Source organism: Chamaea fasciata, unplaced genomic scaffold (genome assembly GCF_029207755.1).
Source record: "Chamaea fasciata isolate MVZ Bird 193981 ecotype frontalis unplaced genomic scaffold, bChaFas1.0.hap1 SCAF_2, whole genome shotgun sequence".
NCBI classification, from domain to species: domain Eukaryota; kingdom Metazoa; phylum Chordata; class Aves; order Passeriformes; family Sylviidae; genus Chamaea; species Chamaea fasciata.
This window is the reverse complement of record NW_027094087.1, coordinates 25,290,772-25,306,041: the sequence shown is the minus strand read 5'-3', so window position 1 is coordinate 25,306,041 and position 15,270 is coordinate 25,290,772. Positions and strand designations below refer to the sequence as shown.

Below are 15,270 nucleotides of genomic sequence, written 5' to 3'. Positions count from 1 at the left end.
GTTGCAGGTAGTGTAGCAACCTGCTTGCATTCATAAGGGCTGAAACACAGTCTCAAAATGTGTAGTAATAAGAGGCTTGTAATCAGGGGAGTCTTCTGCCTCTTGTCCTCCCAGCAGTAATGAAACTTAATGTAGCAGTTAGCCGAGGAAAAAAAAGTCAGCAAGTGGACTGCTTCTCCCTTTAGGCCCTGAGCTTAAAGCTAGCATTAAAGAAAAGCAATAGGCTCTTAAAACTGAGCCCAAGTAATTAGCAACTGTGTCCAAAACTCCCTTACTGAAGCCATGCCGCAGTTTGGCTGGGTTTCTGTACAGCCTGTGCTATCTGGAGGTCTTGCGTAAAAAGCTGTCTATTCTCCTGTTCTCATTTCTCCTCCAGATGACCTTCTGGAGCTCCTAAAGTCATCAGTCTCCTTCTGTGGGGTGACTGTTCACATCCTTTTTACCGGATGTTGCTTTCTCAGGAGACAGCCAGTCACTTCTGTTTCTGAAATAAACAGGACCTGTCTTGTCTCCGCTCAGTCCCACCTTCTGTGAGGCACTAGATTCTCTTGAAAGGGTGCCAGAAGATTGTCATTTGTTGGCAATGTGTTGCCCTTAATCCTCCCACAGTTGTGGCTGTAAGATGCCTATTTCTCATTCTGACACACACTGAAGCTATATTAGATTTGGAGCCTAAAAGACATGACTATTTTTTCTCTGGTTAATGTCTTCTAATGATTGCATCATTTTGTTGTCCATTTAAATTGCCCCGCTGACCAATTCCCTTTGCCTTTCCCTGTCCTTTTAGAGGATACGTTGTCTCTTCTTAGCCTCGCGCAAGGAGACTGCTGTAAGAGTTTGGTCTTGGGTTCCTGGGTCCTTGAGAAAAAATGATGCTTGAGTGAGCCAAAGAACTAATCCCTGAAGCTCTTGGAGCAACTGTTGCAGCTGCTTGCTTGCTGAACCAATGCCCAAAGCAGCACCACTGTTATCAGCCTTCTCCCCAAGACTGATTGCAAGTGGGCTTGTGAAGAAGGGGATCCTTCTCCAGTGCTCAGAAGGAAACAGCATTATCAGGCCATGGACAAGGTACAGGCTTGGCTGGTTCTTTGCTCACTCCCAAGCCACCATCTTTCTCTAGGAAATTACTCCTTTGCACCACTATCTGTAGTTTTGGCAGTCTTGCTCTGGAGGCTGCCTTGCTAAATATCACTGTGGTTTCTTCTCGCTGGTTGGCAAAGAAGAAAATGTGACATGACCTTGGGCTGGAAGGGCATGTGTTTCACCTGAGGTGCCATTACAGGGGGAAACCCTAGGAACTGATCCTGCATATGGAGCACTTTGTGGATGATGAGCTAACTCTGTTTGTTCCACCTCCCCTCCAGAACTGTCAAGTAACCCATCTCTGGCTTCGATCCTCATCCCTGCTCATGCCCGGAACCAAGCAGCTGCTTCAACCCCTACAAATGCTACAGCGGCCTCAGGTGAGAACACGCAATTGCCTGCTTCCCTCCCTCCCAACCCTTGCTCTCGCTGCCCAGGCACCTTCCCTCTGCTGAGGCCCAACAAAGTGAACTGGGAGGAAGGGATTGTTTCAGGATCACCTGAGCCTCGGTCTTGGCAGGTGGTCATTTGGGTTCTAGCTGTGGTCACCAAGCCAAATCCCAGCCCAGGGCACTCCAGCTTGTATGTGATTGCTTAATGTGTTGGTCCTTCTCACTCCAACTTCCACTCTTAAAAAAAAAAGTCATTATCTCACCTGTTTTTTAGCAATCCATGTGGATTGGTTTGCAGCTGGTTTCTGTGCTCTCAGCCATCCTGAAGTTAACGCTGAGTTGGTGCATGAGTTTGTGATGCCTAGAAAGACAAGAAACAGCTGGAGCTCAGAGCATGTGGCCTCTGTGTAGTGTGGATGGAGAGGATTTTTCCCTAAGGGCATTGGCATCTAAAAGTCTAGTTAGGGAGTTCAGTCAGCATGCTCACTGCCTCATCTTAGTAGTTGCAGTTGCTTCCTACTGAGTTTGCTTGTGTCATCTTCGGGCACAAGGCCGATGTTTTTGGGTTTTGGCCAGCACTGAGTGAATTTTTTTGTTTGCCTCCTGCTCTCTCAGGTTTCTGTCAGAAACCTTTTAAAAGCTCACTGTTGGCCTTTAGCCACCTCATATTGTATTCTGTTTCCAGTGAAAGCTTTAAGCCTGGTAATACCAGTTGGGAAAGTCCCAAAGAAGCTCCCAGGTGCTGCAGGATGTGGCAGAGGTGATCAAGTACATAGCATTCTTCCTCTGAGTCAGCCCTGAGTCAGCACACCAGAGGCTGTCTCGGGGCTTGGGCAACCAAAGGCAGGTTGCAAGACAGGTGTGCTTCCACATGTCCTGCATGCACGTCAGCCCCAGCCCACAGGGGCTGTCAGCCCTTTTGCAGTACAGGACACTTCCTTAGCATAGGATAGCTGATAAGGAGGAATCCTGGTTCAAAAGCTGCTCTGGAAGCAGGCAGGAAAGCATTTGCTGATGTTGGTTGATGTGCTGGACAGTTGCCTGATATTTGATGCACTTGGTCCAGCCAGTGCCGTACAGAGAATATTTTCATACTCTGGGGCAGATGCACCCAGGTTTGAAAGATGAGATTTCTCTCTGAAATTGTAGTAGCAGTAGATTAGAGGCACAACTTGTACCATTTGTGTGCTCCGAATTTAGAAGAAAGCAAAACTGCTATTTTCAAATTTAATATGTTTGTTTCATACACTTGATGGTGTTTTGCAAATAGTCATGTTCTCTGTTTCCCTTTTATGTGCATCTGTTGCTCAACAAGTGGGAAAACAGATAAATAGTAAAAGTGATCTAAAAACTACAAAATACAAACATGGAAAATTATTTTAAGCCTTTCTGAATAATACTGTTTTACCTAATGTCCCTTTCGTGCCTTTTAAGGAGTTCTCTCCACCAAGACACAAGTCTTGAGGAATTAATGAGGTTAAGAAATCTGTGTTCACTCAGCACTTTTCAAGGGCTCATATAGGGAGAAAATGCATTAGGCCAGGTCCTAAATGTGAAGTATTAAAAAAAAAAAAAACCACCCCCCCCCCCCAAAAAAAAAAAAAAAAAAAAACCAAAGCTGAAAAACACCTCAACCCATCCCGTATTATTGATGTCAACATTTTTAAAGCTTCTGTTTGCAAGCACTGCACTGAGCTGGGATATGTCCTCCTATTTGTGGTTCAAAACCAAAAATAACACCCATGCTGGTTGAAAAGAGATTGTGAAATTAAGTTTAGTATTGGAAAGCTTTGGATTTCTGCAGTTGCTCGTTTTTTATTCACGTGGATTTCTCGCAGCAGGTGGTGGGAATGTCATCAGAGTTACGATGTTTAGGTTTAGGTCCTGTTGAGGTTATTTTAATCTGTTGTGCTTTGCATGCTGATGCTGCACTTAGGAAGAGATTTTCATACAAGGGGTCCCTTCTTTCTCGATACCCACTGCACCTCCCAGGGCAGTAAATGTTAAGTTCCAAAGTAACTGCTAAAGCAATGTGGGAGCAAGTCTCCCACCTAACCCAGGGCATCCTGATAGGCAGGAGACTCCTCTGCAAAATGTTTGCCTGTGTGACTAAGCAGTCACAGGTTCACAAACTGCTTTTCTGAGTGGCAATGATGCAGCAAAATGTAGCTCTCAAAGCAATAAAGGGAAGAGCAAATATATTATATATAACTGTAATTCACATTATTACTGTGTAACTTGTGCCTCTCTCTAGCAAGCAGTGTTAAAACCCACATTTGCTGCCAATTTCCTCTTCTCTTGAGGCAAAAAGCTGTATTTGCTCTAGTAATGGAACTTGGCTTTGCAGTGGGAGTATATAGTATTGCTGCTCTGGCATTAGTAAAATCTCCTAAACATTTATGAGAAACTCTCTGACATAGTGGCATGTCTAAAGCAAAGTGGAGGAAAAGAAAGATGAAATTTATTGGCCCCTGCTTGAAATTACGTGCTAGCTTTCTCTGAATTTTACTGGCCATTGATTAAAAATGCCAGTGCAGTCGTATTCCCAGAGATGGCTGGAGGAGGAAGAGGATGGTTTCGTAACTGTGCAGCCACAGCATCTGAGAGGGGAGCATGCAGACCAAGGTGAATGCAATGCATATCTGCCTGTGTGGCTACATTTTTGTTTCAGGATCAGCCAGCAGCAGTAGTTACCTCTCTGCTAGTCAGTGTTAAGATGGGAAGAGCGTAATTGCCATCTGCAGGGAAGTTGTGCCAGCAGGGATTCTGGGGTCATCGTCTTAGGCACCCTCCTGTGTTGATCCCATGTAATCCCAAATGCAATGGTGTGTCTGAACTTTCAGCAACAAAACAGATTAGAGCTGGTGTTACCTGCCAGTGTGTCAGTGGTGAAAAACGCCACAGTGTTCCATGAAATAAGATTTAGTGCATTTGTGGCATTCGCATTGAAGGAATTTTGGAAAACCTGAATTCCTTAACCCAGGAGAAGATGGGCAAGCAATTCTCTCAGGCTTCTACAAGCTCAGAACAGGGATGTATCCATGACAAGAGAAGTAAAACTTGCTAGGTTTGCCCTGAACCTGGATTTCTACATCCATAGGCAAGCACAGTAGGAAACCCAGGCTATCCTCCTCCTTCCACTTGTCTCCCCAGCTGTCCTGTGAGGATTCCCAGGCTGGTGGTGGCTTTGTCTCTGTATCTCTGCAGATGAACAGCACAGCCCGTCAGCATCACAAATGCACCCAGCTAATGCTGTCAGCAGTGCTAATGGGCTTTCTCAGTCTGAGCTGGTGTCTCTGTCGTTCTCTGAACTGTAGCCTTGTCTTTTCCTTTCAGGAGGTTTTTAAGGAGTGTCATGTACCTTCCAAGAAAGCTGAGGCATTCCTTAGGGGGACGAGCTGAATTAGAGGAAGTTCTCTATAATGAGAGATGCTTTTGCCCTCTGTTTGAAAGAACTTTTGGAAGCAGCTGGCACTTAAACCCTGATGATGCTTCTTTGCCTGCACAGGCAGAGGTGTCAGGCGGTGGTTCAGGACAAAGAGGCTGCCCTGACCTCGAGCTGGGCACTTGTCTGTCCTGTGCCACAAAGCTGTGTGCCAGCTCCTGGCTGTGCTTCCCAGCACGGTTTTGCTGTCGTCTGTCAGCATTGCTGAGGGCCTAGATTTCCTTCTCTTAGGCCCAAATACTGATTTTTCATGGGGAGAAGTGAATGTCCAGAGAACCTCATACTCCAGTTGTGCTCTTCTTCTGGTGCTTCAGCAAGGTGATGCTGGAATAAGTGCCTCTTTGTTCCTCAAATGTCCTGTTGATCCAGAGTCAAGAAATGAGCTGAAATGTTAAAATACTGCATTTTCTTGCAGTCTGGGAGCCAGGGCAGGCTTGAGCTTGCTCTGTGCTCTGTCCCAGCCTGGGAGGGGTTCTGTATATTATTGTGAAAAGCCCCAAGAAAATGTTTCTAGCCTGCATCACCTGATTTATTTTCTTTTAACATGTGGCATATATATCTCAGGAACTCCCCTGTTACAGTGATGATAGAAAAGGAGCATATGTTACATGAAGTAGCTCCATCCCCTCCCCTTTTTTTCTTTATCTCTGTGTAGTAGCAATGTATTGATAACAATTTCAGCCTCTACTGTCTTCAGGAATTTGAGATCAAAAGACACATTTCATTTCAGCAAATGAAATACAAGTACTTTTTGTACACATACAGAGATATCCTCTGCCAACAGTATAGACTCCAGCTGGACTGCTCACATCAGGCACTGCCGGCAGATGTTGCATTAACTGGAGTTTATCCATACTTGAAAATGAATCTTGAACAGGCATAGTGGAGTTTAAAGTATAGAAACTGTTACCTGACTGGCTGGGTCACTTCTGATTTCTGTGGTCATTTTTGATCTGCTTGCATGTGGGATTTGGGAATTGCTCCTTCAAGGAAATTCTCCACGTAGGAGGGCATCTCTCTCCTGCAAGGCCAGCTTCCCATGTAACATTGGTACTGTCGTCATGCTGCCTTGGTGCGTTAATTGCATGAGCTTTTTTTTTTGTCATGATGGTCATTCCTTTGTAAAGGAGGGGATGCAATTAATTTGGGGTGAGATGAAAGGGAATGAGAAACTCCCAGGGCAGTCATCTGGCATCCTCTGCCCACAGGACTATTTGTCTTTCTTCCCACACATTCCTTGCAGCATTTCCTTTTCAAACAGGCATCACCCTCTCTTCCCACTTGTCAGTTGTGTTTCTGGGTGCTGCTGATTGTTTGATTTCCTATTTTTGTCGCTGTTGTCGATGTTACTTAATTTGTGACTCAGCAAGTGCTGCCCATTTCTAGCCGGCGTGTGCGGTCTGGTTGACAGACTGGAGGGAAGGGATGCCATCCAGAGGGACCTTGGAAGGCTTGAGGGGGAGCCTGTGCAAAACTCACCGAGTCCAACAGGACCAAGAACAAGGTCCTGCCCCTGGGTCAGGGCACCCCTGGCGCAAATACAGGCTGGGCAGAGAATAGACTGAGAGCAGCCCTGAGGAGGAGGATTTGGGGATGTTGGCTGATGAGAGGTTGGACATGGGTTGACAACATGCACTTCTAGCCCAGAAAGCCAAATGTATCCTGGGCTGCATCAAAAGCAGCTTGGGCAGCAGGTCAGGAGAGGTGATTCTGCCCCTCAACACTGATCTGTGACACCCCACCTGAAGTGCTGTGCCCAGCTCTGGGGCCACCAGCATAAGGATGTGATTATCAGGCCTGGAGCACCTCTCCCTTGAAAGAGTTGGGACTGATCAGCCCAGAGAAGAGAAGGCTCTGGGAAAACCATTTAGCGAAAGGGACCTAAAGGGGGCCTACAAGGGAGCCAGAGAGGGACTTTTTACAAGGGCATGAAGTGCTAGGACAAGGGAAATGGGTTCACACTGAAACAGGGTAGGTTGAGATTAGATATTAGGAGGAAATTCTTTACTGTGAGACTGGTGAGGCACTGGCACAGGTTGCCCAGAAAAGTTGCGGCTGCCTCTGGAACTGTTCACGGTCAGGCTGGATGGGGCTTTGCAAAACCTGCTCCTAGTGGGAGGTGCCCCTGGCCATGGCAAGGAAATCGGAACTGGATGTTCTTTAAGGTCTCTTCCAAGCCTAAACGGTCCATGATTCAGTTCAGTGCCTTTGTTAGTGGCTGTGGTCATGTAAGTGTGGCTGAAGAGAAGGGGGTTTTGCTAACAGGTGACCATAGAGCATTGCCCAGCTCCTCTGTGATGGAGGAATGTTTCTGCCCACCCAGAGCCCACCGGTGTGTTTTGTCATGTCTGGCATTCCTGCTAGTCACACAGCCCTTCAGGCTAAGGTCACCAAATCTGTTCTTTCTTTTTATAAACCCTTCCCATGTGTCTTTTGGAATACATGATTTGCCCAGTCTGCCCTCTTCTGTACCAAGATAATAAGTCTTTCTGATGTTTTTTTCCTGTTGCAGTATCGATAGCTTTGTAGTTAATCTTACGTAAATTAAGTGGGTGAAGTGCGTGACAGTCTCTCGGAGGAAACCTCATTTAATACCTTTTTCCCATCCTCTATTTTATGCATTTAGGTGTTCACCCACTTATCTCTAAGTATCTTCTAGTCTTTCTGACTTGGCTAATAGGATACTGTATAGAATGGTTCCAGGTGAAATTGGTGCATTTTTTCGCCTACCGACTCTTTTAATACTAAGATTTATTTTTTAGAGGAAATACCTGATGCATGCGGCCTATGAAAACACAGTTACAATGAATTTCCTTTTGGCATTTCTTTGCAAACCCTCCGCTTTCTTGGAATGCACTTTGACACATGCCCTTGATCCTGTGACTTGTCTCTCTGAAGCACTGTCCCTCCCTGAGAAGGTGTTGGAGGCATTTACTGCAGAGATCCGATCCTCTAACATATCATGTGCTTGCATAAACCTCATTACTGGCTTCAGGCCTTGATGTTAATCTGCTTCAGCAGTTCAGAGGGTGGCAGATCCAACTTGGGTTGAGCAACACTGAATACAGCAGCAGACTTGAAAGACTTTCTCAGGCAACAAGTGCATGAGTTGCACATTGGCACGCCAGCTGTTTCTGCCAGGGGAGCAGGCTTGTCACGTTCCTTGTCTGTGCTCATTGGCACAACTAACAGGCTGATTTATTATAAGAAGGACTAACAATGTGAAACTTCATCACCAATGTGAAACCTTGTAGCGACTACAGACACTGGTGTTGGCTGTGGCAATGCCAGTGTGCCTTGTCCTACGGTTCTGGGATGTAACATGGGTGACTTCGCACTTCGCAGCCAGCGTTACAAACTGCAAAACCTGCTGGAGCGCAGCCCTCAGCCCTCCAGGTTGCTTTTGCCCTGCTTAGAGATCGTGTTCCATCTTTCCCCAGATTGCATTGTTCCATCTGCATGCCCTGAAGTCAGGAGAGCATCCTAACCAAACACCGCCTTGGTGGGAGTTGTGGGTTTCCCCTTGTGGACAATGTCGTAGCTGTTGTTTCCAATGTGTCTCTGTTTTGGAGGTAATGCTGGTTGTTTTCTCTCTCTCCCCTTCTCGTCTGTTGTTTGCAGATGTTAACGCAGGAGAACGAGTTCAGACCAATAGTGTAGCTACAGCATCAGCCTCCAACTCCACCTGAACCAGTACCAAGCAGCCAGCTGCACAGGAAAAATCACCAGTAATTTGAGTCTTGCTCAGCAACACTGGTCACATTTGGAAAGAAAATTAAAAAGAGGAAAAAAAAAATCCAACAAAACAACAAACCAACCAACCTGTTCATTTTAGTGTTCAATTTTTTATTATTATTATTGTTGTTCTTATTTAACCTTGTAAAATATCTATAAATACAAACCAGTTTCATTGTATTCTCACTCTGCAGGGTGTCCGGGGCAGGGGACTAGGTGGGGGGAGGAGGGAAAGCGGAGCAATACAACACACCAATGTCTCCCCTCGACAATCTCTTCATGTTGGAAGTTTGCTGTTGTGTACTTCAGAACCAGGACTCTTGCCTCATACCCCTTCCCACAACAGAAAGAAGGAAAAAAACGAAACAAACAAATCCCAAACCTCATTCTCTGCTGAAGTTCTTTTTTTTTTTTTACCCTCTTTTTTTATTTTCTTTTTAAGTGAAGTTTTGGACTTTGATGTAGTGCACAGCTTGAATTTGGTCGGGAGCTTAGCAGGGGTCATTCAACAGAGCTCAGCGTTTCTTGTCAGCAAATCCATATCCCAGGTTATCTGAAGAACTGCCCTGGCTCGGCACGGGGAGCGGACGACGTGGTAGGAAAATAGGTTGCCATGGGGTGGGGGGGAGGGTTTGCCGTGTGTCTAAGGCTTGAACCGCTAGCAGAAGCCTTCAATTTAAAAATCAGTGCTAGTGATGAGGAAATCTGCAGCTTCATGTGGGAAAAGTCTTGCCCCAGTGGGTGATATATAATATAATACACACACATGCACGAACAGCAGCGGTCGGCTCTGCCGAGGCATCCCCTTTGCCCAGCCGGAGCTCCTGCTTTCCGTGTCTCGGGCCGGCTCCCAGCTTCAGCAGAGAAGAGCGGACGAACAAAATCCTTGGCAGGGGCCCAGCTGGTGGATGGATGTTAAGGGACTTTTTGGGAAGTGGCCACTGTGAACGTGTGTTTGGTTGGGTTTTTTCTCTCCCCACCCCTCCTTGGCTCTTGATTTGAACAGGCTTCCCTTTCCTAAGGTGCGTACAGGAAAAGGACACCAGGGTTTATAATGTGAACTGTAACAGGCTACTGGTTTCTTTTGTAATACTTTTTTTCTTAACTGCAGTTTTAACTTGCAGGATGCCACATTCTCCAATAGTTCTGATTTTAAATCCACAGCTAGAATCTGTATTTAATTTTCATCTTTTTTAACCTCTTGCTTTTTCTTTTTTTTTTTCTTTTTGATCTCTATTTATTGATGCGTGTTGCCACGTCGCCATTATGTTTTTACATTGGTAGAATATTAAAATACACATCCGAATGCTCTTGATGGTAATTTGTACCTGCTGACTTGTAGGAAAGCTGGCTCTATATGAGTGTGTGTGTATATATATTATATAAATATATACATGTATACATAGATACTATACTGCTTTTTTTATTTTGTCTACGATCTCGAATCAGTCTGACTGAAGCGTGAGGTGAATGCTTGTTCTAGTCCATCAGTTCAGGGTCCAGGTTTCCTCCCTGCGACGGCGTGTGGTGCGAGCATCCACGTCTCTCTTCCTGAAGTCAAAGCAATATTCCTTGCGAAAGGGTCAGGTGAGCGGCCGGATGCAGCCCCGGCGCGGAAACGAGACTTTTGGAGACCTGATCTTGTGGTAGGCTTGCGGTTGGTGTCCGCTCCAGCCTTATCCTTCTTCAGAGAAACAAACTGTAGTCGCCTTTGGTGCTTACCGAGCCGTTCCTCGACCTGCGGATCTCTAAGGCAAGCAGTTGCTTTTCGGGAACACGCGGAACCTTCGTGTGGCCCGGGGGGAACCGGCAGTAGCGGCTTTGGAAGCTCGGCCGCTGCAGGGGCAGCAGGGGCTTGGTCACGAGCTCGGTGTGTTTCTTCTTGTACCTTTTATGCTGTTGACGTGGGATTTTTTGGAAACTGTCTCTTAGCAGCCCCGGAACTGATAAAAGCTCTGCCCTCTCCCTCCTGCCCGGCACGCGGTGGGCTTGGGGACGCGGGAGCTGATTGAAGAGGTGAGTGACCACCTACCGTGAAACCGATAAACCCTCATGTCATACCCCTCGGCAATTTGCTGTTGGGCACACACACACACACAAAAAAAAGGTTTTGAAGCTTTTTTGCATTCTGGCTGGCTGCAAAGGAAAGCACACCCACACTGAGAAACAGGCGGCTTTCCAGATGCTTACCTGCAACTTAATAGAAAGGGCTGAAGAGCGTCTTAACACATGCGCTCCGCTAGTCAGTGTCCTGAAAGGTAAGTGAAGGGGCTTGTTTGACCCAGTGATCCAAATCCATGCAGGAGACTCAAAAAATAGGACAGTGGCAGGGTATGGATCTGCTGTATAGACAAGACTGCTGAAGCATTGGCCACAGGCGCTGTTATTTGGAGGCAGTAAATTACCGAGTCTTTTAAAAAAAAAAAAAAGTAATAAAAATATCGAAGAAAAATTGCTGCTTGTGCCAGGACATGTGGCTTTTCTTTTTCATTTTTTTGTTAAAGACTGGTGGAGGGGAGTCAGAGCTTTTCTCTCTGGTTTTGTGACTGTGCCGGTGTCTGTGTGTGTGTCTCGTGTGCGTGTTAGGCGGGGGGGAGGGTCAGGGGTGCCCCTCTGGTTTTATTTCTGTTTTCAAGGATCATAGCAGGATCACACACTCTTTTATACAAGTTAGATCCAGGTCTTTGAACAACCTTTTTTTTGTAAATAAGAAAAAGAAAAAAAAAAAGAAAAAAAACCACAGTGAAAAATAGCAACAAAAAACAAAGCTCCTCACCAAATTCAAGCTTGTACATTATTATTTTTGGTTGTTTTTGAATTTTTGAGTTTTATTGTTTTGTATGTAAATATGTGGACCCAGGAACTGTTATTAATGAGCAAAAAGTTACCGTTCAGGGCAGTGATTCTGTTTAATAATCAGACAAAATGTAGACGAGCTTTTTAAAGCCATATAGTTTTAACTCTGTACAGTAGGTACCGGCCTGTATTATTGTAACAATAACTCTAGCGATGTATAGTGTATCTATATAGTTTGGAGTGCCTTCGCTTCCATGATTTTTTGAATTTTATTTCCCTTTTATTTTTTTCTCCTCCTTCTTTATTAACAGTGTCTCCTACCCCAAACCCACATCTTTGCTCCCCCCTCCCCTCCCCGCTTTCTAACTCTTTGAGTGCTGTAAGGTTTCGGTGATACCCTGATCAGTAGCGGAGCGAAAAGAAACCGTCTCCACCGTCACTTACTCCATTGGAGCCGTGTCTTTGTTCTGGGAGTCTCCAAGGTGCCCGCCCTGCCCTCCTCCTCCCACTAGCAGCAGCTGATTTCATTCGGACCCTTGCCCTAGCAGCCCATTTAGATTTTGCTTGTCTCTCCCCTCAGCCCTGCGCCCAGGAGCATCTGGGCAGCAGCAGCTTCCAGGAGGCTCGGCTTTCCCACCCTCCCTGCGGCTGTGCCAGGGGCAGCACGAGCGGAAAGGGCCCCCGGGGCGGGAATCCCCACATCCCGCAGGGTTGCTGCGCTCGGAGCCATTTGGCTGCGGTGGGAGCGGGGGCAGCGCTGTAGGAGACTGCGGTGGTTTTTTCTGCCGGGAGGACTTTCTGTTCCCTTTCTTCTCCCTATTTTTTCCCCCATATCCTTCCCCGAAGTCACTTTTGTTTTCTTGAGATAAGTTTAACATGACTCTTGATTTCTTGTGCCCAGCACGAAGGCCTTGTTTCTAAAACTAGTTTGCTTGTGTTTTACTACCTTGTTAGTATTCCACATAAGATTGTCTTGAATGGGAAAACACGTAACTCTTTACCAAACCAAAGGTTGCTGTTTTATTTCGAAGCATCTCGTGTTCATTCCAGTGAAGCAGAGGCTGCACTTTCTTTCTGGTGACACGAAGGTCAGTGATGCCAAGCTGTTGGCGACAGTCTGCTCAGAGCTGTCCCTCTCTTCTTTTACACTCTTTTGGGCTTCTTTTTTAACCCAGTGTGGTCTTGATGTGTCCTTTATGTCAGCCCTGCCATAGTGGGTCCCTGAGCCGGGCTGGATCGCAGTCCGTCTCCCCCGATGGACGCTCAGTCAAGACACTGGTGTTCTTTACTATTAAACTTATCTACCTTGCTAGGGAAAAAGAAAAAAAATTACCTGCAAAAGAAAATTGACTGGTAGAAGACCCCTGAACACTCTGTCCCCCTTACTTTGAAGCCAAGCTTTACCTAAAATAATGGCGGGTGCCTGCGACTTGCAACCTAAAATTCCCCCCCAGTTTTGAGTACTTGGAAAAGCAGAAGTCAAGCAGCCTGTCAGACTCGTACTCCTGTACTAGGAACCTCAGCCACCGCGGAGAAAAAGGAAAAGCTGATGAGGAAAAGCACAGTAGGGTATTCGGTCCGGGCTCTGCCTTCCGGAGACTGCCAGCGGGTACCCCTGGGGTGGCAGCTGATTTCCACGGGGCTCTCGGCCGGTTCTGGTCGTAGTTGGCTTCGTTTTGCAACACTGCAATAATGGCAAAACGACAGGAAAGGAAAACAGTACCTAAGGGGTTAGCTTGAGAAAAGTAGCTTCCTTGTGTTGGTCTTTCTCAATTTATTTTTAATATATATATATAAAATATATTTATATATATATAATTTGCTTGCCTGTAAAATTTGCGTTCATTAATGTGTTGCTGATGGATCACTTGGGCCTGTACACACCAATTAGCGTGACCACTTCCATCTTAAAAACAGAAATCTAAATATATATATATTAAGGACTGTGGGTTGTATACAAACTATTGCATACACTTGTGCAAATCTGTCTTGATTTAAAGGAAAAGCAAAACCTGTATAACATTATTACTACTTGAATGCCTCTGTGACTGATTTTTTTTTTTTCATTTTAAATATAAACTTTTTTTGTGGAAAGTATGCTTAATGTTTTATTATTTCCCCCGCCCCGTTCCCCTTGTAAATACGTTTTGTTCTGTGTGACTCGGTTCGGAAATAGTTAACTGGTACTGTAATTTGCATTAAATAAAAAGTAGGTTAGCCTGGAAATGAAATTTAAAAATTACCAAGTGTGTGGTCTTTATTTCAAAAAAATTGCCCTATTCTTCCCTCCTCCTCTCTCCCTTCTCTGACCCTTGTTCCTCACCCTCATGCCTCTTTCCACTCTGCGAGAATAGGTGGACGTGAATCTTTGTAATAATAAAAACCTCAAGAAATGAGCATGTTTTCTTAAATGAGCTGTGTTATTCCATGCTATTTTAAAGAGATGCCAGCTTGTCTATGATACCGTTTGATTTGATGGAGAGAGGAACCCTGGGACATAAATATTTCAAATTGAAACCAACCAATCTTCCTTTACCGTCCACCTATAGATACAAACTTAAGAACCTGTGTAAACTGCTGGCTTTGAATCCTGCACTCATGGTTGTTTGGGTTGGTTTTTTGTTTTTTTTTTTTTTAATCATTGGATCCCATTAGTAATGTTATTTGGTGGTGATCTGTAAAGTTTGTCGAGACCACGTCCAGTGGACCGTTCCTCCAGCAAATCAGCACGTAGCTATCTCTGAGTTGGGTTTCCGGTACTGGATAATGTATGTATTAAACATGACATGTCTATTAGCGCAAAAAGAAAAAAGAAAAAAAAATAATAAAAATCCTTTTTTGGGCTGGCTGACCTGGCCGAATCCATTCTGTCGCTATCCTAAAGGCTAGATGCGAGGTCATGTGACTGCTGCTTCAATAAAAACAAATTTATATTGCAAAGAGACTCCTCTTGCTCTGTTTGTGTGCCACGAACCGCGGTTGTTCCCGTGAAACCTCTGCTGGGTTCTGGGCCGGAGCCTCCGCTCCAGAGGCCCTCTGGGACAAGTGGGAGCAGGGTGGGAAGGGGCCCTTGATGGGTTCACACCGTGAGTGCTGGGTCAGGATCCCCTTGATCCTCTCCTGATCGCCAGATGTGTGTCTGGGAGCTGTTCTGGCCCCCCCCGGGTGCTGGAGCTGTGCCCCTCGGAGCAGGTGCTGGCCCACCCCGGCTCCCTGAGGGGGCTCGGGGCTTGACTTGTGCAGACCCTGCTGCTCTGGGGTGCTGGGTGGCAGGGCCAGGCGGCCACCCACAGCCTGCCTGCCCCAGAAGCAACATGGTGAGCAGAGGCTGCTGTCCCTTCACTCACTTCTGTCCCACAAGGTCATCAGGATTCTGGACGCATCCAACTCGTGCTGAGACTGGGACTGCTCTGCTCAGCCAGTCTGGCCCTGGCATTAAGGGTGGCCACTTACACCTGCAAGCACATCACTGCTGAAACTGCAGCCCCTCTTCTGGGTGAGTTTATCTATTTAAAGCTTGCTTCTGGTGGGTGTTCATCACAATCCTCGGTGATTTGGGGTGGTGATCGGTCATCCTTGGGCGCTTCTGGGGCCTCCTGTCACTTCTGAACTTCCCTCACCTGCAATGCAAGCTCTGGGCTCTCTTTATGCGCTGTCTGCACAGGAACTCTCAGCTCCAGTCTCAGGTCTCTCTTCTGAATGCCAGAGCCAAATGAACAGGACTCAGGCTCCTCATAACATTTTGCTAAGCTGACTGGAAGGACATTTTCAGCTCCTTCACGTCTTTGTAATGTTTCCAATTTTTCTCCACTACAGTTG

At 46.1% G+C, this 15,270-nt stretch overlaps 1 protein-coding gene across 2 annotated transcripts in view; it reads left to right on the top strand.

Moving 5' to 3' along the window:
• Positions 1 to 13,693, top strand: part of GSK3B (glycogen synthase kinase 3 beta) — a 147,046-nt gene extending 133,353 nt beyond the window's left edge. For both annotated transcript variants that reach the window (XM_066175301.1, XM_066175300.1), the window contains 2 exons: positions 1,365 to 1,463; positions 8,542 to 13,693. In XM_066175301.1, coding sequence (XP_066031398.1) covers positions 1,365 to 1,463; positions 8,542 to 8,609 — 167 coding nt within the window. In that variant the 3' untranslated portion in view covers positions 8,610 to 13,693. The remainder of the gene's footprint in view (positions 1 to 1,364; positions 1,464 to 8,541) is intronic.
• Positions 13,694 to 15,270: the final 1,577 nt, after the last annotated feature.